General features: G+C 39.5%; 1 protein-coding gene across 1 annotated transcript in view; it reads right to left on the bottom strand.

Moving 5' to 3' along the window:
- Window positions 1-18147: 18147 nt before the first annotated feature.
- The window catches only part of MARCHF5 (membrane associated ring-CH-type finger 5), a 54320-nt gene continuing 45823 nt past the window's right edge, over window positions 18148-26644 (bottom strand). The window contains exons 4-6 of the mRNA XM_004020033.4: window positions 22305-22488; window positions 22016-22182; window positions 18148-21032 (exon numbers count right to left, since the gene is read on the bottom strand). Of these exons, the coding sequence (XP_004020082.1) occupies window positions 20916-21032; window positions 22016-22182; window positions 22305-22488 (468 nt within the window). The 3' untranslated portion in view covers window positions 18148-20915. The remainder of the gene's footprint in view (window positions 21033-22015; window positions 22183-22304; window positions 22489-26644) is intronic.

Genomic DNA, 26644 nt, shown 5'->3' with positions numbered 1-26644 from the left:
CCTATGATATTACAGAGTGTTATAACTCTCACTTTAGAGCTGAAGAAATTGAGGTACAAAGGAGTTTGGTAACTTGCTCAGGATACAGAGTGGTGGAATTGGAACTGGTATCAATCCAGGCAGAATTTATCCTGGTAACCACTGTACCACACTTGAAAATGCTTGCACAAATGTGTAAAAAGGAAACAACCGAAATGGATTGGGCACATAGGACTGGAATATCCAGTACTGTTGAACACTATGCAAATAGTAAATAGCCAAGACAGAGTTACATGAATAGACGTGGGGAAAAGCCCAAGATGTATTGTTTGTGAAAGATGGTGTGTTACAGAATAGGCTTATTATATTGAAAACAAAAGTCAAACAGACGTCTTACTGTGCGCATGCTCAGTCGCTCAGTCATGTCCACCTCTTTGTGACCCCCTGAACTGGAGCTCTCCTGCCGAACACTGGAGTAAGTTGCCATTTCTTCCTCCAGCGGGTCTTCCTGACCCAGGGAAGGAAACTGCCTCTCTTGCATTAACAGGCAGATTCTTGACCACTGTGCCCCCCGGGCAGCCTGATGTCTTAATATCTATGGAGGAAAACAGGAAGATGTATAAAGTACATCTGTAAAGGAAGATACACACCAAACTAATTCTAAAAATTAGAATGTGGAAGGGAGAAAATTTTCACTTTAAATTTTGACATGCATCTTTATCAACTGAAGATTTTTACAGCAAGCACATAATATTTAGGACATCAAGAAAACAGAAAAAAAAAATTGCTCTATAGAAAAAAACCCTGTTAACACTTTTAGCAAAGGAATGGATTAATTTTATAAGATGAAAAACACACAAAAAATATACGTTTTATAAAAGGATTTTCCCTTGGTAAGGAAATGGAGAAATCCATAGCATCTTATCATTAGAATCCTAGTTGCAATTTTCCCGTGTGACACAATTCCTTACTCCCAGTATTAGAGTTATTCAGAAGGTGGTACTTCATTTCCTAAAAACCACCCTACAGTTGAGATGCACTGTGCTGGGTGTTTAGGGATTGGCTGCTTTTTCAATTGGAATCTTTCACTGGAGCCTGGACTTCAAAAACACAGCAATCAAAGCAAAGGGAAACAAAATCCCCTAAGACTGAGATATGATTTTTCCTGGTTTACACATAGTTGATGGTACCTGAGGAATGCTCAGCAAAACATAGTTATCAGTCTTAAAGACTCCTCTGAGTTATTTTTTAAAGAGATGATGGAAAGATAAAAAATGGAGAGATGCTAGTTACAAGTGGGAAACGGGGTTGAGAGTATGTTTATTGACCTAAAACAAATGGACCACAGGTTATTTCTCCAGCAAAAATGGGTTTATTTGAGGTCAGGAAAGAATTGTAATTTGGGGTCAGCAACCAAGTGCAAGTGCCCCCACAACAGCAGAAAGAGAAGCTTTTCCAGAAGAGTGAGTAGGAGGGCTGTGTTAAGAGCCCACGGCCTCTCTCTGGCTGAGTTGTTGCTGGGAAACAAGGGACGAGATTCCTTCTTCCTGTTGATCCCCACTATCATCCAGATCATGAGAGCTCACCATTCTGGTCTCTTTACTCTATTTTGTTTAAGGTTTCTGGTTATTTATGTTTCTTTCTTTCTTTTTTTTTTTTTTACAGATTTGATTGAAGTGTTTACAACAAACACATGATATTTAGAAAATTAGGAAAGAAACAGGGCAGATTTTAACTTCTTATTTTGTCCTTTTAGGTTTGATTTTTTTATAAATCATAGCATACAATACTGTTATAAGACTTTATTTTTATTTAAAAAATGATATATTGTTCATGTGGTGTTTCTTGAATGTGTAATATTGGGGGAATTTTCTTAGACCATTTCTAAGTTGACATAACGGAGTGTTTTCTGATTGAAAAAAAATGGAATTTGGCCATTTCTACAATCCTTCACATTTTTAGATAGTGATTACCTTCCGCAGGATGTGCCAGATTTGTGAATTTCCAAAGACAGCCAAACAATGGTGGAGAGAGTAGAATGCGAAAGAATTTCCTCCTGGCACTCCTGTGTTCAGAACTGAGGAAACCTATACTAGTGCCTGGTAAATATGGCATGTTAAGGAGTACATTCTCCACGTGACAGTTTTGGCAGAATTGTAACCACATAAAGGACTGGATAAGCACTTTGAACTGGGGTCCCAGGAAAAGTCAGTTCTCTGAGAGCAGGGCCCTCTGTACTGATCTGTGTAGCCCCAGTCACCTGGTCTGGAGCTTGTCCTTCACAAAGAATGAAGGGTAAACAGGTATCACGTACAAAATCTACCCACCATGCAGACTCCCAGACAGACTTGACTCCTCATCTTGACGCAACTGTTTTTTAGTTTGTTGGTCTTGGCTGAGTTATTTCACTTGACTCAGCCCCCATTTCCTGCCCTATAAAATGGGCATAATCATAATTACACTTAGTTCTCAGGACTTTGTAAAGATTTAATGAGGTAATGTGTGTAAATTGCTTAGTGGAGTGCCTTGCACATGGTTAGCAATCAATAGATGGTAGCTTTAAAATTTGTTTTTCTCCTTTAGACTTCCAAGTTTTGTTTTATTAAAAAAAATTTTTTTATTTATTTAATTTTTTTTTTTTTTTGGCCACGCTGAATAGGTTGCAGGGTCTTAGTTCCCTGACTAGGGATTGAACCTGTATCTCCCCCCACAGTGGAAGCACAGCATCCTAACCACTGGACCACCAGGGAATTCCCTAGACTTCTAGTTTAAGGGTGAGAATAGAAGACCTTTTTAGCCTTTCCAACTCTTGGAAATCACTCCAGAACCAAACAAAAGCAAACCAGTGAGGGATAAAAACAAACTATATCTTTGATGAAATTGTAAATCCCAACTACTCCTGTGAAAAAGCAGATAATGGAGTGGGAACTAACCAAGTAGTGGGAAGGTGAAAATACAACTCCCCAGAGAAGAGAGAACTGATGAGGCTGGGAGTCATAACACCTCAGAAGGCGGGGTGAAGGCAAGCTAGTCTGAGTTTTCTCAAAGAGCATTTAGACAAAACCACCTCCAGCAATCAAGCAAGACTCACTCCTTCGCTCGCACAGGATACCAGAGGTGTATTCTTTGGAGAAAGTGAAACTGAGAAGTTCAGAACTTAAGAGAAGTAAGCGCGGGGACAGCAGCAGTTGTGGGCTAGACTGGAAATGAGAGCAGCTGAGGACCGCCTGCTGTTGCTGGTCACGGAGAGCCTCGTCCCCATGCTGAGAACACCTGCGGCTTGCCTGTTCACCCCTGACAGTAGGTGGCAGGGCTGTTTGGGGAGAACGCTGAGTGACTTGAAAACGCCGCCTGGAATATTAGATTGGGTTATTTGTCCCTGGTGGCTCAGATGGTAAAGAATCCACCTGCAGTGCACCTGGGTTTATCCCTGGGTTGGGAAGTTCCCCTGGAGGAGGGCATGGCAACCGACTCCAGTATTCTTGCCTGGAGAATCCCAGGGACAGAGGTCATCCCCCCAGGAAAAGCTGGCTCTCTATCTTTTCACTACACTGTGAAGTGCACCAATTGACAAGCATTCCTCATCCCTCCAGAGCTCCAAGTCAGCTGTTTAGTGCAGCATTTTTAAATATGAAAGGATAACCAAGGATCACCAGGCCCTCAAGGAAAAGAGCTCAGAGGAAACGAGGCAATGCACAGAGTAAAAGAAAACATTAAAAAAAAAAACAACTAATAATATTCTGAGAAGATGTTACATCCACAAGCCAAGGTCAAGGACAGGATGTTATTGCTAGATGGAAAATTTAGAGAATAATTAAGAGCCCTTAGAAATTCAAAACAGGATAGTCAGAATGAAAATTGCAACAGAAGGGTCGAAAGTTAAAGTCAAGTAACTCTTGAAAAAGTGTTGGATCATCAAAGGGAGAGCATAAGAAAATTAAAGTATTGATTCAGGAAATTAAATATCTGACTAATAGAAATAGCAAAAAAAAAAAAAAGGCAAGAAAAGAGATCAAATGAAGGGGAGAAAATTATCAAGAAACAATTTAAGGAATTCTCAATAAGCAGAGTGAATCTTATGATTGAAAGAGCCCACTAAGTTTCCATCACATGGTCACACAGTTTCAGAATACCAGAGATAAAGAGAAGTTCCTAAAAACATTTAGAGAAATGCAGGTCATGGTTGAAGGATCAGGATTAAATGGCATCGGCCTTCTGAATGGCAGCATTAGAAGCCAAACATAATGAAGTAATGCTTTAAAATTCTGCGGGAAAATAATTTCTGAGCCAGAATTCTTTCAGTCAAGTGTAAGAGCAGAATATATTTTAAAACATACAAAGTTTTGAAACTTCCATAGTAGTCCAGGAGTTAAGAATCTACCTTCCAATGCAGGAGATGCAAGTTCCATCCCTGGTCAGGGGAGCTAAGATCCCACATGTTGTGGGGCTACTGAACCCGAGCCCCACAGCTACTAAGCCCGCACGCTCTGGAGCCCACACGCCACAGTGAAAGATCCCACGTACCTACATAAGACCCGATGCAGACACAGATAAGTAAATATTAAAAAAATAAAACCTACAAAGTTTCAAAAAAACTTTCTTTGTGCAAGAGTATGTCTTCAGAGAGAGGGAGAGAAAGAAAGACCGAAACAAAAGACAAAAGAAATAAGATCAGGAAAGGAAAAAGGAATCCAGTACCAGGACCCCCTCAATGGAGATTTCATGTGAACTAGAGAACAATCCCCCTTTTGCAAGGATAAATTAGGAAAAAAAATATCCCCTCTGGGCAGTTGCAGCTGCCAGAATACCCAGCTTGCTAAGCCAAGGGTAGACTGGATTTCTACTCTTTGCCCCATCAGTTCAGTTCAGTTGCTCAGTCGTGTCCGACTTTTTGTGACCCCATGGACTGCAGCATGTCAGGCCTCCATGTCCATCCCCAAGTCCCAGAGTTTACTCAAACTCATGTCCATTGAGTTGGTGATACCATCCAACCATCTTATCCATCCCCTTCTCCTCTTGCCTTCAGTCTTCCCCAGCATCAAGGTCTTTTCAAATGAGTCAGTTCTTCACATCAGGTGGCCAAAGTATTGGAGTTTCAGCTTCAGCATCAGTCCTTCCAGTGAATATTCAGGACTGATTTCTTTTAGGATGGACTGGTTGGATCTCCTTGCAAGTCCAAGGGACTCTCAAGAGTCTTCTTCAACACCACAGTTCAAAAGCATCAATTCTTCAGTGCTCAGCTTTCTTTATAGTCCAACTCTCACATCCATACATGATGACTGGAAAAACCATAGCTTTGACTAGACAGACCCTTGTTGGCAAAGTAATGTCTCTGCTTTTTCACATGCTGTCTAGGATGTTCATAGCTATTCTTCCATGGAGCAAGCATCTTTCTATTTCATGGCTGCAGTCACCATCTGCAGTGATTTTGGAGTCCAAGCAAATAAAGTGTACTGTTTCCACTGTTTCCCCATCTATTTCCCATGAAGTGATGGGACCAGATGCCATAATCTTCGTTTTCTGAATGTTGAGTTTTAAGCCAACTTTTTCACTCTCCTCTTTCACTTTCATCAAAAGGCTCTCTAGTTTTTTGCTTTCTGCCATAAGGGTGGTGTCATCTGCATATTTGAGGTTATTGATGTTTCTCCCAGCAATCTCGATTCCAGCTTGTGCTTCCTCCAGCCCAACGTTTCTCAGGATGTATTCTGCATATAAGTTAAATAAGCAGGGTGACAATATACAGCCTTGATGTACACCTTTCCCGATCTGGAACCGGTTTCCTGATTTGCCCCATCAGCTAGGCACAAACTGAGGCAGCTCTGTCAACAAGGAGGAGAACTGAAGTCCTGTGGTTTCAGTCATGACAAACCTAGTCAGCAAGTCTTACAGTTTTGAGCAGGAAGACAAAAGGCTCCAGGAGAAAAGTATCTAGAAAAAAATGGAACTAATATATTAGAATGCAAAATACTATTGATAGTTATGTGGTCGATAGTATTGGATTGGGGAAAATTTTTTAATAAAAACATACAGGGTTAGTCGGATTTTTTAAAAAAGAAGCTAATTATGATTTACAGGGAAAAATGAAGAGATAATAGGAAAAAAGGTGTGGCTTCAACATTAAGCAATTTACATAGTCCTAATACTGTGACATAACTATACGCTGGAGAAATGGGGAGATGGGAAAATAAGTTTGTTGGCCTTTTGAGAGAGCTAATTCCTACACAGTAGAGTGAGAAATCAATAGATAATGGTGGAAAAAAAAGAATAAAACAAGAAATGACTCTGGAAATGTATTATTTGGAAATATATAGATAGATGCTCGAGGAAGTACCTGAAATTATTGAGGCTGTAACTTAGGGAGTGAAATTTGGAGATTTAGTGTTTCCTTTTGGTGTTACTTTGATGAAAATAAAAATGAAATTTAATAGATTTTCATGGGAGTTCCTTGGAGGTCCAGGGGTTAGGACTCAGTGCTTTCACTGCCATGGCCCGAGTTTGCTTTCTTGTTGGGGAGCTAACATCCTGCACGGCTCACAGTGCTGCTAGATAGGTAGGTAGGTAGATGAATTTTCAGGCCCAGGTATGAAATAACTGCGTATGAACAGCAGTACTTGAAAATTTTAATCAAAAAAAATTATTTATTTATTTGGCTGCACAGGTCTTAGTTGAGGTGTTGCTGCACGTGGGATCTTTAGTTGCACAAGTGAACTCTTAGTTGCAGCATGTAGGATCTAGTTCTTGACCAAGGATCAAACCCAGGCCCCCTGCATTGGGAGTGCAGTGCCCATTTAGCCACTGGACCACACGACAGTCCCGGAAATTTTAATTTTTAATCAAAGGACCTAGAATTGTCAGGTCAAATTCAATGCAGTTGTTCTCACCAAGGCTTTAGGCAAATAAGATGTTAATAGAAGTTGGTCCTTGCCATCAGCACTTCATGCCTTCTACTTTTTGACAGCTCAGTGATTCCTGGAACTGTAGAGAAGACTCCTGTGGACCATGGGGTGTCTAAATGTCACCCCTCTCCCCCTTGCCTAGAATCCCATATCTGTAGATGCTGCAAAAGAGATGCACTGACCAGGGTCTATTCCTATTTCTTTTATTAACTGTTGAGCCTTGCGGAAGCCCGTAAAATCACTGGAGCTCATTATCTACTATTGGATGAAAAATCATCCTAGAGATTTCTCAGAGGAATTGTAAAACTGTTTAAATTGCATTTGGTGAAAATGATAAACATAGCGCTAGCGTGTAGTGTATGAAAAGAGAAGAGCTTTTATAAATATGAGTCAGCTTAGGATGTTAAGAACTCATTTTGAGGTTGAAGAAAGTGAGTCGCTCAGTCATGTCCGACTCTTTGAGACCCCCATGGAGTGTAGCCGACCAGGCTCCTCTGTCCGTGGGATTTTCCAGGCAAGAATACTAATGCGTAGCCATCCCCTTCTCCAGCGGATCTTCCTGATCCAGGGATTAAACCCTGGTCTCCTAAATTGCAGGCAGATTCTTTACCCTCTGAGCCACCAGGGAGGCTAAATTGTGCTATTTCTAACCACAATTTAAAAAAGCACTTTTTGGAGCTATAGAGAGTACTTTGGTGAGAAGCTTTGCAAAGAAATAACCATCATTAATACCTCAGAAAAAGAGGGATGTCAAACTGGTTAAAATTTTGCAGAAAGTTTATGGTCTTGATTAATTACTGTAAGAAAAAAACCATTAATTGACATGGAATGACACAGCCAAATGATAACAAGCACCTGCTGATGAACAGGGTACAGCAAAGCCTTCAAAGCCTCTTAGAAATTGGGCAAATTAAACGAATGGCTGTATGAACTAGAAGTAAGAGCTCTTTTTATAAAAATAGACTGCAAGCTCCATGAGGGGAGGACTCCTGTTTTATTTCATTCATTGCTGTTGCATACAGGGTAGTCATACAGCAGTTATCTGGCGGAATAAATGAAGTGCACTGTTTGCTATGAATGCTTATCTTTCCTGATTTAGTAATACAACTATAGGACTTTAATTATATGTATAGTAATACATTTCTATATATATATGAGGAAATAAAATTATGATTTGAATTATCACTATCCAAATAACTAAAAGTTGGGGTTGCTTGGTTATTCAGCCAAAACCATCAAATTCTTGCCAGTTACTAACACTCTTTTATAGCAGCCTGAGGGCTGAGGTAGCACATTTGGTTGAACCTCAACACGTTGTTGAGGTTCATCTCATGGTGATGAGATACTATTACTGTATACCTACCAGTATGGCTAAAATTAGACTATTGACAGATGTCAGAATACATTTGTCTCTTGTGAGGGATGTCTTAACTGGGAAGAGGGCATTTTCTCAGGAGACAGAAATGTTATGTATGGAGTTGATGTGGTCACAGAGGGGAATACAGTTGATCCTTCAACAACATGGGCTTGAACTTTGTGGGTTGACTTACATGTAGATTTCCTTTCAATAAGCTATGTGTATAAAGGCCCGCTGTGCTGTTACCTTTCAAATTGTTTATTTTACTGTATAAAATTAAAACCAAAAAACCTCACATAAAATCACTGACATGTGGGAGATGTCACAGTCTTGAAGGATGAACAAATAGAGTAGGCAGAGAGAAGGGAGACCATTTAGGGCACTTACCCTCTATGTTCTCATCTGCTAAATGGGTAGAATAAAGAGTGTAGATAAATAGAAAACAAGTACAACTGGAATTGGCTCACAGATGAGTCATCTAAACAAAACCAGTTGAAATTGTCCCTCTGCTGCCCTGAAGACTCAAGCCCTTGCTCTCCTCTGTCCTCGAAGAGCAGTTAACTGAAAAGTTTTCATAAGTAGGCAGATGATAGAATGCCCATTTATTAAGTTATGGTGAGAATTACATAAGATGGAGAAGCTCTATACAGTCAACAAAAACAAGACCGGGAGCTGACTGTGGATCAGATCATGAACTCCTTATTGCCAAATTCAGACTCAAATTGAAGAAAACAGGGAAAACCGCTAGACCATTCAGGTATGACCTCAATCAAATCCCTTAGGATTATACAGTGGAAGTGAGAAATAGATTTAAGGGCCTAGATCTGATAGAGTGCCTGATGAACTATGGAATGAGGTTTGTGACATTGTACAGGAGACAGGGATCAAGCCCATCCCCATGGAAAAGAAATGCAAAAAAGCAAAATGGCTGTCTGGGGAAGGCTTACAAATAGCTGTGAAAAGAAGAGAAGTGAAAAGCCAAGGAGAAAAGGAAAGATATAAACATCTGAATGCAGAGTTTCAAAGAATAGCAAGAAGAGATAAGAAAGCCTTCTTCAGCGATCAATGCAAAGAAATAGAGGAAAAGAACAGAATGGGAAAGACTAGAGATCTCTTCAAGAAAATTAGAGATACCAAGGGAACATTTCATGCAAAGATGGGCTCGATAAAGGACAGAAATAGTCTGGACCTAACAGAAGCAGAAGATATTAAGAAGAGGTGGCAAGAATACACGGAAGAACTGTACAAAAAAGATCTTCACGACCCGGATAATAACGATGGTGTGATCACTCATTTAGAGCCAGATATCCTGGAATGTGAAGTCAAGTCGGCCTTAGAAAGCATCACTATGAACAAAGCTAGTGGAGGTGATAGAATTCCAGTTGAGCTGTTTCAAATCCTGAAAGATGACGCTGTCAAAGTGCTGCACTCAATATGCCAGCAAATTTGGAAAACTCAGTAGTGGCCACAGGACTGGAAAAGGTCAGTTTTCATCCCAATCCCAAAGAAAGGCAATGCCAAAGAATGCTCAAACTACCGCACAATTGCACTCATCTCACACGTTAGTAAGGTAATGCTCCAAATTCTCCAAGCCAGGCTTCAGCAATACGTGAACCATGAACTTCCTGATGTTCAAGCTGGTTTTAGAAAAGGCAGAGGAACCAGAGATCAAATTGCCAGCATCCGCTGGATCATGGAAAAAGCAAGAGAGTTCCAGAAAAACATCTATTTCTGCTTTATTGACTATGCCAAAGCCTTTGACTGTGTGGTTCACAATAAACTGTGGAAAATTCTGAAAGAGCTGGGAATACCAGACCACCTGACCTGCCTCTTGAGAAATCTGTATGCAGGCCAGGAAGCAACAGTTAGAACTGGATATGGAACAACAGACTTGTTCCAAATAGGAAAAGGAGTACTTCAAGGCTGTATATTGTCACCCTGCTTATTTAACTTGTATGCAGAGTACATCATGAGAAACGCTGGGCTGGAAGAAGCACAAGCTGGAATCAAGATTGCCGGGAGAAATATCAATAACCTCAGATATGCAGATGACACCACCCTTATGGCAGAAAGTGAAGAGGAACTAAAGAGCCTCTTGATGAAAGTGAAAGAGGAGAGTGAAAAAGTTGGCTTAAAGCTCAACATTCAGAAAACGAAGATCATGGCATCCGGTCCCATCACTTCATGGGAAATAGATGGGGAAACAGTGGAAACAGTGTCAGACTTTATTAATTTGGGCTCCAAAATCACTGCAGATGGTGATTGCAGCCATGAAATTAAAAGACGCTTACTCCTTGGAAGAAAAGTTATGAGCAACCTAGATAGCATATTCAAAAGCAGAGACATTACTTTGCCGACTAAGGTCCGTCTAGTCAAGGCTATGGTTTTTCCAGTAGTCATGTATGGATGTGAGAGTTGGACTGTGAAGAAGGCTGAGTGCTGAAGAATTGATGCTTTTGAACTGTGGTGTTGGAGAAGACTCTTGAGAGTCCCTTGGACTGCAAGGAGATCCAACCAGTCCATTCTGAAGGAGATCAACCCTGGGATTTCTTTGGAAGGACTGATGCTAAAGCTGAAGCTCCAGTACTTTGGCCACCTCATGCGAGGAGTTGACTCATTGGAGAAGACTCTGATGCTGGGAGGGATTGGGGGCAGGAGGAGAAGGGGACGACCCAGGATGAGATGGCTGGATGGCATCGCTCACTCGATGGACGTGAATCTGAGTGAACTCTGGGAGTTGGTGATGGACAGGGAGGCCTGGCGTGCTGCGATTCATGGGGTCGCAAAGAGTCGGACATGACTGAGCGACTGAACTGAACTGAACTGAGAATTACAGTTCTCATGTGGATAAACTAGTATACCTGTGACCTCATAATCAGCATATTCTCACCTAGTGACTAAGCAGCAGGGAAAGATGAAGGGATCATTTTATTAATTCACCATGGGTGCCATCAAGGCCAGGATAGGACTCCAAAGATGCAGGGAGCATCTTCTTTAGTCTGGTCTCTGTAGGCAACTGAGAGTTGTCTGGTGGACATGGCATTAGGGCAAGAGGAGCTGAATAGCTCCAAAGTGTGTTGGCTTCAGGGTGAGGGACCTTTATGCCTCCTTCACCATAGGGATGTCCTTAACGATTGAGCCAGAAATACTTGAGGTCCACCCTCTAAGATGCCTCATACCAGTATCTAATGGTTGTTACTGTGTGTCTCAGTTATTTATTGTTGCATAACAAATCACCTCATTTAGCTTTACTGGCAATTCCATGTGTCAGGAATTCAGGCAGGAAGTGTTTAGCCAAGTAATTTGTCTCTGATCCACATGGCGTTAACTGGGGCAGGGCTGGGGCAGGCTGGGGTTGGAGGATTCATTTTTAAGTTGGCTCCACTCCCATGTCTTCCTCACCCTCCTCTCTCCGTGATACCATCTCAAATTACGTATCTATTCATATATATTCTATGCATGCATGCTCAGGCACTTCAGCTGTGTCTGACTCTTTGCAGTCCTATGGACTGTAGCCTGCTAGACTCCTCTATCCATTGGATTCTCCAGGCAAGAATACTGGAGTCAGTTGCCGTGTCCTCCTTCAGGGGATCTTCCTGACCCAGGGATTGAACCTGCATCTCTCACGTCTCCTGCACTGTCACGTGGGTTGTTTACCACTAGACATGGGAAGTGCCATATGTTGTATATACATAATATATTCATATATATATTATATCTATTCAATATCTCCATCTACTTGAAGATATTGACTAGGAAATTCCTGTTGGAAATTTATGGGTGTAATTTGGGCTGGAGATACAAATTTGGGAATTATTACCATATTGCTATTGGTAGATCATGTGATGGATGGTCAGAAGTCTGGATGAGTTCACTTAGGGAATATAAATGAAAAAAGTTAAAGACTGAGCCCCGGGGCTCTTCAAATGTTGGAGAGATAAATTAGATTTAATGAAAGAGACTGGAAATGAGCAGTCAGTGAGGTAGGAAGAGAATCAGGATTGTGGTACCCCAAAGCCAAATGGAAAAAAAATTGTTTTTGCGACTTCCCTGACAGTCCAGTGGTTAAGACTCTATGCTCACATTGCTGGGGCTGTGGGTCTGATCCCTGGTTGGGGGACTAAGATCCCACATGCTGTGAGATGTGGCCCAAAGAAAAAAAACTGTTTTAAGAATGAAGCTAAGACTGTCAAATACTTTATTTTTATTTTTTGTAAATCAACAATAGTTTAATAAAAATAAACAAATACTAATTAATAAAAGACATTGTGCTGGCAGAAATAAAGACACGGATGTAGAGAACAAATATATGGATACCAAGAAGGAAAGGGGAGATTAGGACTGACGGATATACACTACTGATACTATGTATAAAATAGACAACTAAGGAGAACATATTGTACAGCACAGGGAACTCTACTTAATTCACTGTGGTGACCTGAATGGGAAAGAAGTCCAGAATGGAGGGGATATATGTATGTGTATGGCTGATTCATTGTGCTGTACAGCAGCAACTAATACAACATTGTAAAGCAACTATACTCCAATCAAATTAATTTTTATTTTTTAATTTTTATTTTTACTTTATTTTACTTTACAATACTGTATTGGTTTTGCCATACATTGACATGAATCCACCACGGGTGTACATGCGTTCCCAAACTTGAACCCCCCTCCCACCTCCCTCCCCATAACATCTCTCTGGGTCATCACCGTGCACCAGCCCCAAGCATGCTGTATCCTGCGTCAGACATAGACTGGCGATTCAATTCTTACATGATAGTATACATGTTACAATGCCATTCTCCCAAATCATCCCACCCTCTCCCTTTCCCTCTGAGTCCAAAAGTCCGTTATACACATCTGTGTCTTTTGTCCTGTCTTACATACAGGGTCGTCATTGCCATCTTTCTAAATTCCATATATATGTGTTAGTATAGTGTATTGGTGTTTTTCTTTCTGGCTTACTTCACTCTGTATAATCGGCTCCAGTTTCATCCATCTCATCAGAACTCAAATGAATTCTTTTTAACGGCTGAGTAATACTCCATTGTGTATATGTACCACAGCTTTCTTATCCATTCATCTGCTGATGGACATCTAGGTTGTTTCCATGTCCTGGCTATTATAAACAGTGCTGCGATGAACATTGGGGTACATGTGTCTCTTTCAATTCTGGTTTCCTCAGTGTGTATGCCCAGCAGTGGGATTGCTGGGTCATAAGGTAGTTCTATTTGCAATTTTTTAAGGAATCTCCACACTGTTCTCCATAGTGGCTGTACTAGTTTGCATTCCCACCAACAGTGTAGGAGGATTCCCTTTTCTCCACACCCTCTCCAGCATTTACTGCTTGCAGATTTTTGGATCGCAGCCATTCTGACTGGTGTGAAGTGGTACCTCATTGTGGTTTTGATTTGCATTTCTCTAATAATGAGTGATGTTGAGCATCTTTTCATGTGTTTGTTAGCCATCCGTACATCTTCTTTGGAGAAATGTCTATTTAGTTCTTTGGCCCATTTTTTGATTGGGTCGTTTATTTTTCTGGAATTGAGTTACATAAGTTGCTTGTATATTTTTGAGATTAGTTGTTTGTCAGTTGCTTCATTTGCTATTATTTTCTCCCATTCAGAAGGCTGTCTTTTCACTTTGCTTATATTTTCCTTTGTTGTGCAGAAGCTTTTAATTTTAATTAGATCCCATTTTTGCTTTTATTTCCAGTATTCTGGGAGGTGGATCATAGAGGATCCTGCTGTGATTTATGTCTGAGAGTGTTTTGCCTATGTTCTCCTCTAGGAGTTTTATAGTTTCTGATCTTACATTTAGATCTTTAATCCATTTTGAGTTTATTTTTGTGTGTGGTGTTAGAAAGTGATCTAGTTTCATTCTTTTACAAGTGGTTGACCAGTTTTCCCAACACCACTTGTTAAAGAGATTGTCTTTACTCCATTGTATATTCTTGCCTCCTTTGTCAAAGATAAGGTGTCCATATGTGTGTGGATTTATCTCTGGGCTTTCTATTTTGTTCCATTGATCTATATGTCTGTCTTTGTGCCAGTACCATACTGTCTTGATGACTGTGGCTTTGTAGTAGAGCCTGAAGTCAGGCAAGTTGATTCCTCCAGTTCCATTCTTCTTTCTCATAAGACTGTCAAATACTTTATATAAATTAAATGAAGTGACCATTGGATTTATCACTGGATTTAGCAATGAGATAATTGGTGACCTTATTAGAGTAGTTTTGGTGAAGTGTGGGATGTCATGGGTAAAAACACAATTGGAGTAGTTTCAAAAGAGAAAGGGCCCAAATGTCGATCAGTGGGAGAATGGAAAAGTCATATGTGATTTTATCTGTACAGTGGATTACTATTTAGCCATAAAAAGTGAAGTACTGAAACATACTACATCTTTTTTTAAAATTGAAGTATAGATGATTTACAATGTTTCAGGAGTATAGCAAAGTGATTCAGTTAACATCCATATATATGTTCTTTTCCAGATTCTTTTTTATAATAATTACAAGATATTGAATATCGTTCCCTGTGCTTAGAGTAGGTCCTTATTGTTATCTACCTAGTGATTCATATATTGTGCATCCTTTAATCCCAAATTGCTAATTCATCCTCCCCTCTTTCCTCTTTGATAGCCATTAGTTTGTTTTTTGGTATATGTGCTGCTGAAATGAGCACAATGATAGCTGTTAGTTTGTTTTCTGTGTCTGTGAGCATATTTCTGTTTTGTGATTAAGTTCGTGTTATTTTTTAAGATTCTACACGTAAATGATATATTTTTCTTTGACTTAACTTCACTTAGTAGGATAATGTCTAGGCTCTCCCACATCTTCTTAAACCAGTCATCTGTTTTTGGGCATTTGGACTTTTCCACGTCATGGCTATTGTAAATAGTGCTGCTGTGAACACTGGGGTGCATGTGTTTTTTTGAATTAAGTTTTTGTCTTTTTTTGGATATTTGCTCAGGAGTGGCATTGCTGGATTATATGGTAGCTCTAGTTTTAGCTTTTTAAGGAACCTCCAGTTTGCCACAGTGCCGGTACCAACTGACATTCCCATCAACAGTGTAGGAAGGTTCCCTTTTCTCTGTACCCTCCTCAGCATGTATTATTTGTAGACTTTCTGATGATAGCCATTCTGACCGGTGTGAGGTGATACCTCATTGTGGTTTTGTGTTTCTCTAATAATTAAGGATACTGAGCATTTTTTTCATCTGCCTGTTGATCATATGTGTGTTGTCTTTTTTGAAGAAGTATCTATTTAGGTCTTCTGTCCATGTTTTATTTGGTTGCTTGTTTTTTGATATTGAGTTGTATGAGCTGTTTATATACACTGTACTTGTGTCATATGTAATGAGATATTAACCATCATTATCATTTTAATCTGGATACTTATTACATGTCTGTTAGTCGCTCAGTCGTATCCGATTCTTTGCGACCCCATACACTGTAGCCCACCAGGATCCTCTGTCCATGGAATTCTCCAGGCAAGAATACTGGAGTGGGTTGCTATTCCCTTCACAGGTGATCTTCCCAACCCAGGGATTGAACCCAGGTCTCCTGCATTTCAGGCAGATTCTTTAGTCTGAGCCACCAAGGAAACAATACTATGAATCAAGCTGAATACCTTTTTATATATTTCAATATACTTTATATATATTTTTTGTAATCTGATGACATATTGTGATTGTTTAAAAAATTGAGTTTTGTTTATTGAGTCAAGATTTTATATGTAAATGAAATTAGTTCTATATGAGTTCGGGCTTTCAGGTGGTTCAGTGGTAAAGAATCCACCTGTCAATGCAGGAGATGCGGGTTTGATCCCTGGATAGCGAAGAATCCTCTGGAGGAGAAAGTCACAACCCACTCCAGTATTCTTGCCTGGAGAATCCTATGGACAGAGGAGCTTGGTGGCTACAGTGCATGGGTCAGAGTCAGACATGGCTGAGCACAGCAGCCTGTGCAGAAGTCGGGTTGTGACCTTCAGGCCTCACCTGCCCCACCAACCAACTCTAGCCTGCCCTCTGGCAAGCTCCTCCACTGCTCCTGATACAGTTCCCGGCCCTCCCCACCAATGCCCTCTTCAAAGAGGCCTGAGTCTCAGCTGTGCAGGAGTGCGGAGGGGTGCTTAGTTACCTTACTGTCTATTCTTATTCAGCCTAGAGGCAGTGGCTTTTTTTTCTGGTGTTTTTACTGCCCTGCTACTTTTAAGCCCTTTTTTCCTCTTTGAGTATTTTGTGACCACCAGGCTCCTCTGTCCACGGTATTTATCAGGCAAGAATACTAGTGTAGGTTGCCATTACCTTTTCCAGGGGATCTTCCTGGCCCAGGGATCAAACCCTGGTCTCCTGCATTGGTGGCAGATTCTTTGCCATCTGAAATACAAAGGAAGCCATTTATTTCCCACTTGTTAACAGACAATTCACCCTATTACATTTTCCCTGCTCAAATAACTGGTTTGATGTCTACTTCCTGACTGGACCCTGATTGATGTAAGGACAGCACATCTTCTAAGGTTTCAAAGTATTCAACAGTGGCTCATGAATGCTGTTAATTGTGGAATAAACAAAACTAAAAACAAACACCGCCCTCCCCCCCCAATACAGATCTCACATTCTTGTGGAGGTGGTATCATAAGACTAAGTAAGATCTGTAGTATATACTCGTAAACATCTCAAAGCAGGTTTATTTCTCATTTACCCCAAGATAGTACCTGGTTCATACAGGTGCTCAACAAACATCTGGTGAGGCAGGATATGTTGTTGACATACAGTAACCTTGGCAGGCTGTTAGCAGTAAGATAAATCCGCATGGGCTGACCAGTCAAACCTCTGCCAGAGTGTTTTACATTCAGCTGCAAACACATCTCTTCCCTTTGCTCTTCGTTCCAGGAAGGCAATTAAACAAGACATTTCATCACTCCACCATTTCTAATAGGTATGTGGGTGGCAGGTTGCAGAGAAGAGGCAACCTTGAGATCCCAGGGAACCAAAGAAAGGTTATGGGCAAAAGAACCTCTAAATTGGCACAACTGGCAAGGAGATCAAGCCAGTCAACCCTACAGGAAATCAGTCCTAATATTCATTAGAAGGACTGATGCAGAAGTTGAAGCTCCAACACTTTGGCCACCTGATGGGAAAAGTAGACTCACTGGAAAACACCCTGATGCTGGGAAAGATTGAAGGCAGGAGACAGCTATGACAGAGGATGAGATAGTTGGATGGCATCACTGACTCAATAAATATGAATTTGAGCAAACTCCAGGAGACAGTGAAGGACAGGGAAGCCTGGCTTGCTGCAGTCCATGGGGTTGCAGAGTCGGACACTACTGAGTGACTGAACAACAAATTGGCATGCATTTAGTTTCTCTGTGTATCAAAGTGTCCTCACTTAATTCTCAAATAACCCAGGAAATAGGTTTTATAATCTTCACCTTATTGATCAGGAAGTTGAGGGTCATCTGAAAGGTAATTTACCCTACAATTAATTAAACATCAACTAGAATTGCATCCAGGACAGAAGTTTCTTGGCTAGCCTGTCTCTCAGATGGTGGCAGTGAAATGATTTAGACAATTCCTATGGAGGGGAGTATCTGATGTACTCATTCTAGAAGATTCTAATCTTCATGGCATAAGACCACCCACAGACCTCATCTAATCATAGTCCAAGTGGCTCTGAGGGTGGGTGAGGGGGGTTTCATTTTAAAAATTAGAGCATACTTGGAATTTAGGCTGGCTTGCTTATAAAATTAAGGTAAATTTCTTTATAGTTCTCAAAAAATACAGATTACTTGTATTAAGAGCAAATGTCACTAGTATCTCAATTACTATGATTTAAAAAGAATTATGTAGGTATGGAATAAACAAATTATGTTATGGAAGTTGTTCAACAGACAAAGTACACCTAGAGAACATAAAAATTCTTTATTTAACCTAATCCAGCCAGTGTTGAGATAGTCTATGTTAAAAACAAGACATTTAAAAAAATTACAGCACAGTTAGCAAGGCAGTGACTAATTAAGTCACTCAGTTTAATTTTATATTCTTCACAGTCATTTGATAATCAGGTAATGATGAACAATATTTTCTGCCACTTTTGAGATAAGTTAATTTCTGCAAACAAGAGAATTCTACTAGTTATCACTGAACTTTATAAAAGAGGTTTAAAACATTAACATTTATAGAAATAACACAGTAAAGCAATGTGAAAATAAATTGGAAAACACAAATATACCCACCCATCCCAAGTCTAGAGCATTCCTTTAATCTGTCCCCTGGTGTTTCTCTTACTACCTCATTCCCTCTTCCTAGAGTTTAGCAATTGAGACACTGCTACTCTGTAGGGGCTATTTTGAGCTTAAAGTGCCTCTGTTCCTTTAATTTCTCAGTTAACCCTAGAAACAGTCTTCTGAAATAAAGTATTACTCATATTTCAGAGATGAAGAAAACCGTGGCTAAGAGGTAAGTTGCTTGATCAAAGTCATACCTATAATTATTAAAAGCAGAATTAGGATTTCAACCCAGGTCCACCCAACTTTAGTTAGCCTATGATTTTGTTGCTTCAGGGTGGTGTGGGCCACTTTCTGAAGAGGCTGGTACATGGTACTTCTTGAGCTAAGGCTCTTTAGATTTCCAAATGTTCCATCCCGAGGCTGAGGCTCCTCCGGTCCCCAGGCACTTGCAATTCCCCCCAGAGCCCTAGAAACTTCTTCTCCCTGCCTCCAAAGGATTAGAGTTGCTCCTCTGGCCTCACAAGCCCTGATGCCAAACAAACCCAAGCAGTTACTCCCCCATTTTGGGCATAAAGTATTAAATGGAGAACTGTGTGCCTGTATAACTTTAGCAAAGGCTGCTAGAAGCTGTTCTATATAACAAAATTATGCAGGAAATATCCAGTCTTTTAATATTGAAAATTAAAGAAAAGCCAATATATTTTATAATTATAGCTAATAATCTGCTATTTTTATATATCATAGATTTTTATATTTCCCCTTCAGAAGTGTAGCAGGGTTCTTAATAAGGCTGTCAGTCAAATATTCCCTTCCTAAGTAAATACAACTTTGAATGTTCAATAGTCATTCACATAAATTTCATGTTATCACTCAAAATTAAGACATTCATACTATACAAAGGTACCAGTCTTAAATTACTAAATTAGCATACATCATTGCAATCTAACAAAGCTCAATCTATAGTTGCTACAATCCTAAAGAAAAGTGGCCACTTAATCGGTAAGGGGGAACATTCATATTGTCATGCGTTAGATACTGTGAATTAGAAAATAAATAGGGTTTTTGGAACTATCTTTAAAAAATTTAATATTAATTCCTGAAAATAACTCCAAGACCATTCAGATCGCTGAACATTAAAAGGGCCACTACTGAACAGCTTAAAATAAATAACTGCTTTTGAAAAATGAATATAAAACTAGTTCTACAGTGATGATTAAGGTGCTAGCCTCCTCAATATGACAAGCAATTTAAATTTAAAAACATTAGTATTTTTTTTTCCTCATAATAATCTCACAAAAACAATGACCTTAATATTTGCTCAAGACTTCTTGTTTTCATAATTATTCCTCACTGACTGGTATAAAAACAAAGAGCTCAAGGCCTCACCTTGGTTTACTCACTGCTGGTTTTCTGTCTGTTGAAATTAGACTGTAAACTACATAAAAGCAGGACCCAAGTCTGTTGTGCTCACCACTGTATCCCACACAGCACTTTGCACAGCGCCTGGGGAAGCAGGAGGTGATTAAAAAATACCTGGATAACTGAATCGATGAGAGGAGAGTGAAATAACGATTGATTTTCTGCAAATCGCTCTCTGTGCTCAAACTACGATAAACTGTCAGTTCTGTTTTCTAGAAATATGAATTAAAAACCTTTCTCCAGTGATGGAAGGATCTGATTCCTGTGTCTCTGTGTCAGTTTGTCTCTCTCTCTCACACACATACACATGCACGCACACAGTAATTAAGACTGCATGAGTCAATTACATCATGAAGTATGAGATGTCAACATTATATAAATAAAATTTAATAGTGAAAAAGTGATCTGGAAGCCCTGTGAATTTTCACCCTACACATTTTGGAGGACATCACATGGGTTAAGAAAAACACAACAAAATTGCATTTGTTCAGATAATCATTTGAATGTTTACATACATTTTTGGTTTGTTAATTATTTATAACTAATTTACATTTCCTCATATTAACATATACTTCTGCTTAGCTTGTAATCAAATTATGCCAGTGAGAAAAATCCTCACAGTACCTTCATTGAGTTGCTAATTCTAAGAAAACACTGAACATGAACATGTACAAAAGAGGCATTTGAATAAAACAGCATGTGTATTTTTAAATATTTGCACAGTTTGATCTTTACAATTCTGTCTTGAGGAAGATATGAGCAAAACTCAGGTTCACCATGCTAAGATAATGGTTCAGATGACCGCCATGGAAGAAGTACATACAAAATAATGAAAACAAATCACATCCTCAGGTTCCGTGATTACTGAGAGGGTTCCCCTGCCCTAAGTGCTTTATTATATTTCTTAAAAATATGAGAGCAGCAGCTTATTACAAGCGTCCACTACTGTGCATCAATGATGGAGTCAGAACAACACAACAGGTTCATAAGAATGAGAGGGCTGCAGAACAACGGGAAGCCACAGTTTTATGCTTCTTCTTGCTCTGGATAATTTAGAATTTTGCGGTGTGCCTGACGTAAATATTGCTGCTGTTTGAAGTAAACCTTGAATGCTCCTTTAATGGCAACAAAAGCAATTCCACCCTAAAATAAAAAGAAATATTAGCTTTTTATAATGCAATTTATAGAAAATAAAAATCATTTTACTTGTATCACAAAAGACATTGTCACTGTTGCTAACTCAGATGGCTGCAAACGAAACAGTACTCTTTTTTTTAATCAGAGTGAGATATGGAGACAGACACTGCAGGTAATATGTCAGTGAAAAAAGTGAGTGTCAGTTGCTCAGATATGTTTGACTCTTTGCGACCCCATGGACCTCTGTTCATGGAACTGTCCAGACAAGAATACTGGAGTGGGTTGCCATTTTCTTCTCCAGGAGATCTTTCTGACCCAGGGATCAAACTCAGGTCTCCTGCATTGCAGAGATTCTAAAGGCAGATTCTTTACCATCTGAACCACCGGGAAGCCCAACAGGTCAGAGATGCCTCTATCATCTCTGAGTAATCTTCCTTCTACTTAGTTCTAATGCTCAGGCATTATATGCAGGCTATCTCCAGAGAGAAGTGGGAAAAATAATAATGACATCAAACAACATAAAGGCTTATTTATTACTCTGTGCTAACATTTCAAATGTATGATCTCATTTAACCCTCATAATAATTCTGAGGTAGCTACCACCACTATTTCCATTCTACAAGCACAGAGAAGTCAAGCAATTTTATTTAGGTTTCTCAGCAAGGCAATGTCTCTGATAGGATTTGAACTGGGCAGTCTGACCCTAGAGCAGAAGCTCTTCACCAGTGTCTTTTGGGAGTGATGATTTGTGCCTAATCGAGGAGAGAAATCACCCACAGCATAGTCCCACAAGACCAGAGCTACTGTAGTGGAGCCTCCTGTTTTTGTTGCTGTTGGATGACAGTGGGGATCAAATAGAGGCTTAAGGCACAGGAGCAATAGTATAAATATTTATATAGTCCCATTCTTTTTTTTTTTTTTTGAAACAAATATATAGTGCATTCTCTTTGTACAGTCACTTGAAAAAAGTAGCATTAAAGCCATCTTACCAAGATTGTCCTTTGTAAATTAGAGTTAACACTACTGAACATTAGTTTACCAACTATTGTCGCAATAGTAGGAAAAACAAGGGCTCCACACAAAATTCGGGTGGCAGAGACATGATCTGCTAAAGGATTAGCCTCAGCTGGAATTCGAGGAACAGGACAACCAATCCCTAGAGAAAAAGACGGAGGGTATTAGTGCTAATAAATCAGAAGCTAAAATATCTTTGCATGGTAGGATTCGTCCACAAGATTGATTTGGTATGTTCATTACCACCATAATTTAGGGCCTTACCTGGGAATATACTATTCAGAATTTGTAGTTTATTTGAGTATTTGCGCCAGAGTCTAAGCACATAGTCCTCCCAGCGAATCATCTTGCCTAATATCAGCATGACAGGAATAGTAGGAAGTCCAATTAAAAGGAATAAAGGATCAGCTCTCTCCATAACATCCAGACCTTCTTTATGGCCTACAACCTGTGAAACAGACAGCATTTGCTCCAATCATTGCCTTGTCTAATGAAGGGTTGCATGCTTGAGTACAATTCATTTTAGAGAAAACTACTAAATTTAGAAACAAAGTTTAAAAAAATAAACCAAAGCTGTTTCATATTAAATTGGAATAAAAGCTTTAAAACTCACATTGATTACGTTTCAATGGAGGGAAGGGGATTTCTGCTTCTTGCTTATGTTCCTCTTACTTAATTTGGTTAGCTTGGGTTATAATTTTAGGTTCCCATGTATCTTCCCAAGAGCATCTGTTTTCCTGCTCTTCCTACCAGGAGGTAAGCACAGCCAGCCAAGGGGTGGGACTAGTCTTCAGGAGATGGCCTGAAACCTCATTTCTCTTAGGCTTTCTCCCTGCTCAGTGAGATTGAGTGTAATTTCTCTGGCTGGGTAAATGCTGGCTCAAAAATGCAGACCAAACTCAAAAATGCAATTCCAAGGTCTAGATTTGGGGGAATGCAATAGGAGGTCCAGTTTCAGCTATAGGTTCCAGTCACTTTTTCTAATCCAGGAACCCAAGGGTGCTTTTCTATCAGGTTGTAAAGCTAAAACAATCCTTTTCCTCTCATCTGGGTCTTGGGGTTATTTCTCAGTTGTTTAAGATCTGAGAAGGCAAGAAGGACATGAATGAATTCTCATCTGTGAATCTCCACACTTGCCTTCCTGGCAGAATTCTTTTCATTTGCTCATCAGTCTCGGCTTTTACATGGCCATTCTGCTGGTGAGTGTCTTACTTTTAACTAGAATATGTCCCTGGATTCTCTTTCACAGGTCTCAAATGACCTTCCTTTAGCCAAAAGTCCCAACTGCTCACAAATTAAATATATTTCTCTGAAGGATTATTCTTGGCAGTTATGACAGGGGAGACTATTTCAGAATTTCAGAGTTTGAGGCCATCCAGATATCATAGGTTGATATGAGGACAGTATTATGAAGGATTCTATATAGTTTTTCTGTATACACTTGAGGATTAAATGGTGAAGAAAGAACTGTTGATACAGACTATATCTTTATCTGTCTATATCTCTGAGAAGGATGAGGGAAAAGGAAGGAAATGCAAGGAGAGAAGGGAAGAAAGAAGGCAGGGAAGACTAAAAGCCCTACAGACAACATTTACTTGGGAAAACAAACTCATGAAAAAGTAAATGGGATCTTTTTTTTTTTTTAATGAGATGTCCTTTATGTCAGCTATTATAGCAGATTTTTTTTAAAGGTGGACTTCAAGATGTGAGATAAGGAAGCTGACAATGATCAGGGCAAACTGAAATTCTGGGCGACAGACCTGATTCAGGTAGAAATAGTTTATGAAGCCATGTGGAGTGGACCAAAGTGGGCATTATTAGAGCTTCAGCCCAGACTTTGTACATGACTGATTTCTCTAACCAAGATGTGACACTGAAGAGTAGGGAGCAGCCTCTTCCACACGCTCAAAACCCATGGTGTCAGTATCTAAGATTCTTCTGTGTCTCCAGGTAGAGCTGCCCTAAAGTGAATTAGTCTGGTTCACAATATTTCATAAACACATATCCCACACATTGAAGGCAAAAGTGAATTAGCCCAGACTGTCCTTACCTATAATGCTTGCTCCATGACACCATTTTTTATATCATTTTATTATTTTTAACATTATGATCACTTTATAACTAAATGTGATTTAAATACTTCTGCAGTGTTAGCAAATAAACTTGGAAAACTGAAAAATTCCTTTGTTGGGTTATGCTTTCTTTTTAGAATTTAGGTTTTAAAAATATAAAGCAGAGTGTGTATTCAGGTATGGGCTATATATAGAAAAGGAAAATTTATTACACATTGGGGGTATCAGTAAAAATCTTCTAAACAGGTGTCTAAGGATGAGGAAATAAAAAGGAAACAGGGCAAATAGTGAGCAAAAGTCCATTTTCCCATGTGTGCTCAAGAGGCATGCTTTGTGCATGAAGTTGAGGCTGACCATTACATGCATACTCGCATGCATTCATTCAACTGAATATTGATTATGTGCCAGACACAGAACTCGGTGCTGGGAAATAAAAAGTGAACTAAAGAGACATCTTTTGGAGGTGACAGACAATCAAATCAAACAAGTGTACAAACGCAGATGTTAAGGAACTAGGATAGTGTAACATCTGCAGTGTCATACTACCTGCTACCACAGGTCAGAGTCAAGGGTAATAAACGAAAGCTGAATTAAGCAATGGGGCTGATTTAACTTTGGTCAAAACGAAACCAGCAAACCTTGTGTAGAATCATGTACATTCTGGTTTTATGCCCTAAGACAGAAAAAGAGATTATTTTCAAGACTTAAATTTTGAGGTTAGATTCAGGAATGATAGAATGCCTTTGCTAAGAATTTCTTATCCATATATAAAATCAAGACCTATGGAATTGTAGGTTTAGAGAAACTGTAGGCTAGTCTCCATAGTCAGCCAGGCCTGCAGTTAATCAAAGGTGAAAAGCTAAGAGTTTTAATTAAGGTCTGATCCTTTAAAGCACCTCCTACAGAACCCTACTTTTAAACAGAAGGATGGAACAGTGATGAACTAAAAAGTCTTCTTAGCATTAAGGATAATTAAATGTAACATAATTAAGAACAGTCAATCCTGTGGGGGTTCTATACTAGAGGCAGATTGGTTGGATTGACAAAGAGAATGAAGTTAAAACAATCAAGAGGCTCCGCTAGCCGTCCAGGCATGATGGGGCTGGGGTGGGGGAACAACAGTAGGTCAGGCACTAAAGACAGTGGAAAGGAAGCCAGAGATGTTAAAACATCAAAACTGAAATTGCTTGGACTTGGTCAGCAAGTCCCAAAGAAAGAGTTAAAAATAAAGGTAATCCTAAGAATGTAGGCTATATTGAGTAGATGGGAAAATAACTGTAGGAATCAAAGACATAGGAGATTGTAACAGGGAATAAATTTAGGCTTCAAACTGAGGAAAAGAAAGTTTGATTTCAATAATAATGAGTGTGAAGTCACAAGAAGTCATTGTGGACCTAGGGTGGATATTAAGGTTCCACTGTTTCAGGAAAAATGTTTGTGCTTTTGGAACCAAGTTTCCCTTAAGGAGCCCTAGATTAGGGACAGTGGTCCTAATGCTTCTACCCTGTTGTGTGGTACTGGGCATAAATAGGCTCTCTGAATCTGTAAATCAGGAATAACTGATAGTATCTTTACCACAAGACTATTGCAAGAATTATGTGCATCAGTGCTTGGAAGGTGCTCAGCCAGGTGCTGGGGGGGAACAAGTTAACTATCATGTTCTCTTTTTGACAGAAATTTAAGTAGAAGGGGCTATTCAAGGTCTTTATGATGAATAGGGATTGAACCTAGGATTGGTTCTGGTTCATGAAGAAATAAATGCAAATGAATGGGGGAAAAAATACTGATCTGATTCCTTAATCTGATTTACTTGAACTTCAGGGCAGTCAGAGAACAAAAGAAAAAAAACAGTTAAGTGTTAAAAAGAAAATCTCAAATTCTGCTGATGGAGTAGGGGGCATGATTGCTACCAAATACTCTGATGAAAGATAAAAAGCCTTAAAAATACTCTTAAATTGCACAACAGTATCTACCTACTATCACAGCTGATCTCTCTCTGGGCTAAAAAAAATCTTCTCAAGTGAGACAGTACACGTGAAGGTTACTTCTGAATGGTATAACACATTTCACACGCACACACGTATATGTATGTATTACCATCATTTTAGCTCTTTTCTGTCACCATTAACATGTTCATTTTTGTCTCCTTGCTCACATCATTTCCTCTTATACCAGTCCAAATTATTCTTTAAGAGTTAGCTCAAGACTTTTTTCATAACTTCAAACAGCCTCTCACCTTTACAGAATTAAAATACTGTTAATGAGGCTTTTGCATTCTTCCCATTTGTTTATCTAACGTTATTACTGTTTGCCAGCTGCTCACTTAGGTACACTTTGCTTTAGGCTGTATTCCTTGAGGCTGCGGATCAGGGCTTTCAATTTGTTCAGTCTTTCAATTTGGTATTTTATGGATCTCAGTGATATTTTTTGAATGAATCATACCAATATGCTTCAAAATGCCAAAATATAGCTGATAGCCCTTTTTAGGGGATACAAACTGTATCCTTTAATTGGCTCCTGTTGTTGAAGTGT

This window comes from Ovis aries, chromosome 22 (genome assembly GCF_016772045.2).
Source record: "Ovis aries strain OAR_USU_Benz2616 breed Rambouillet chromosome 22, ARS-UI_Ramb_v3.0, whole genome shotgun sequence".
NCBI lineage: Eukaryota > Metazoa > Chordata > Mammalia > Artiodactyla > Bovidae > Ovis > Ovis aries.
The sequence above is the reverse complement of the archived record's forward strand: the minus strand, read 5'-3'. Positions and strand labels throughout refer to the sequence as shown.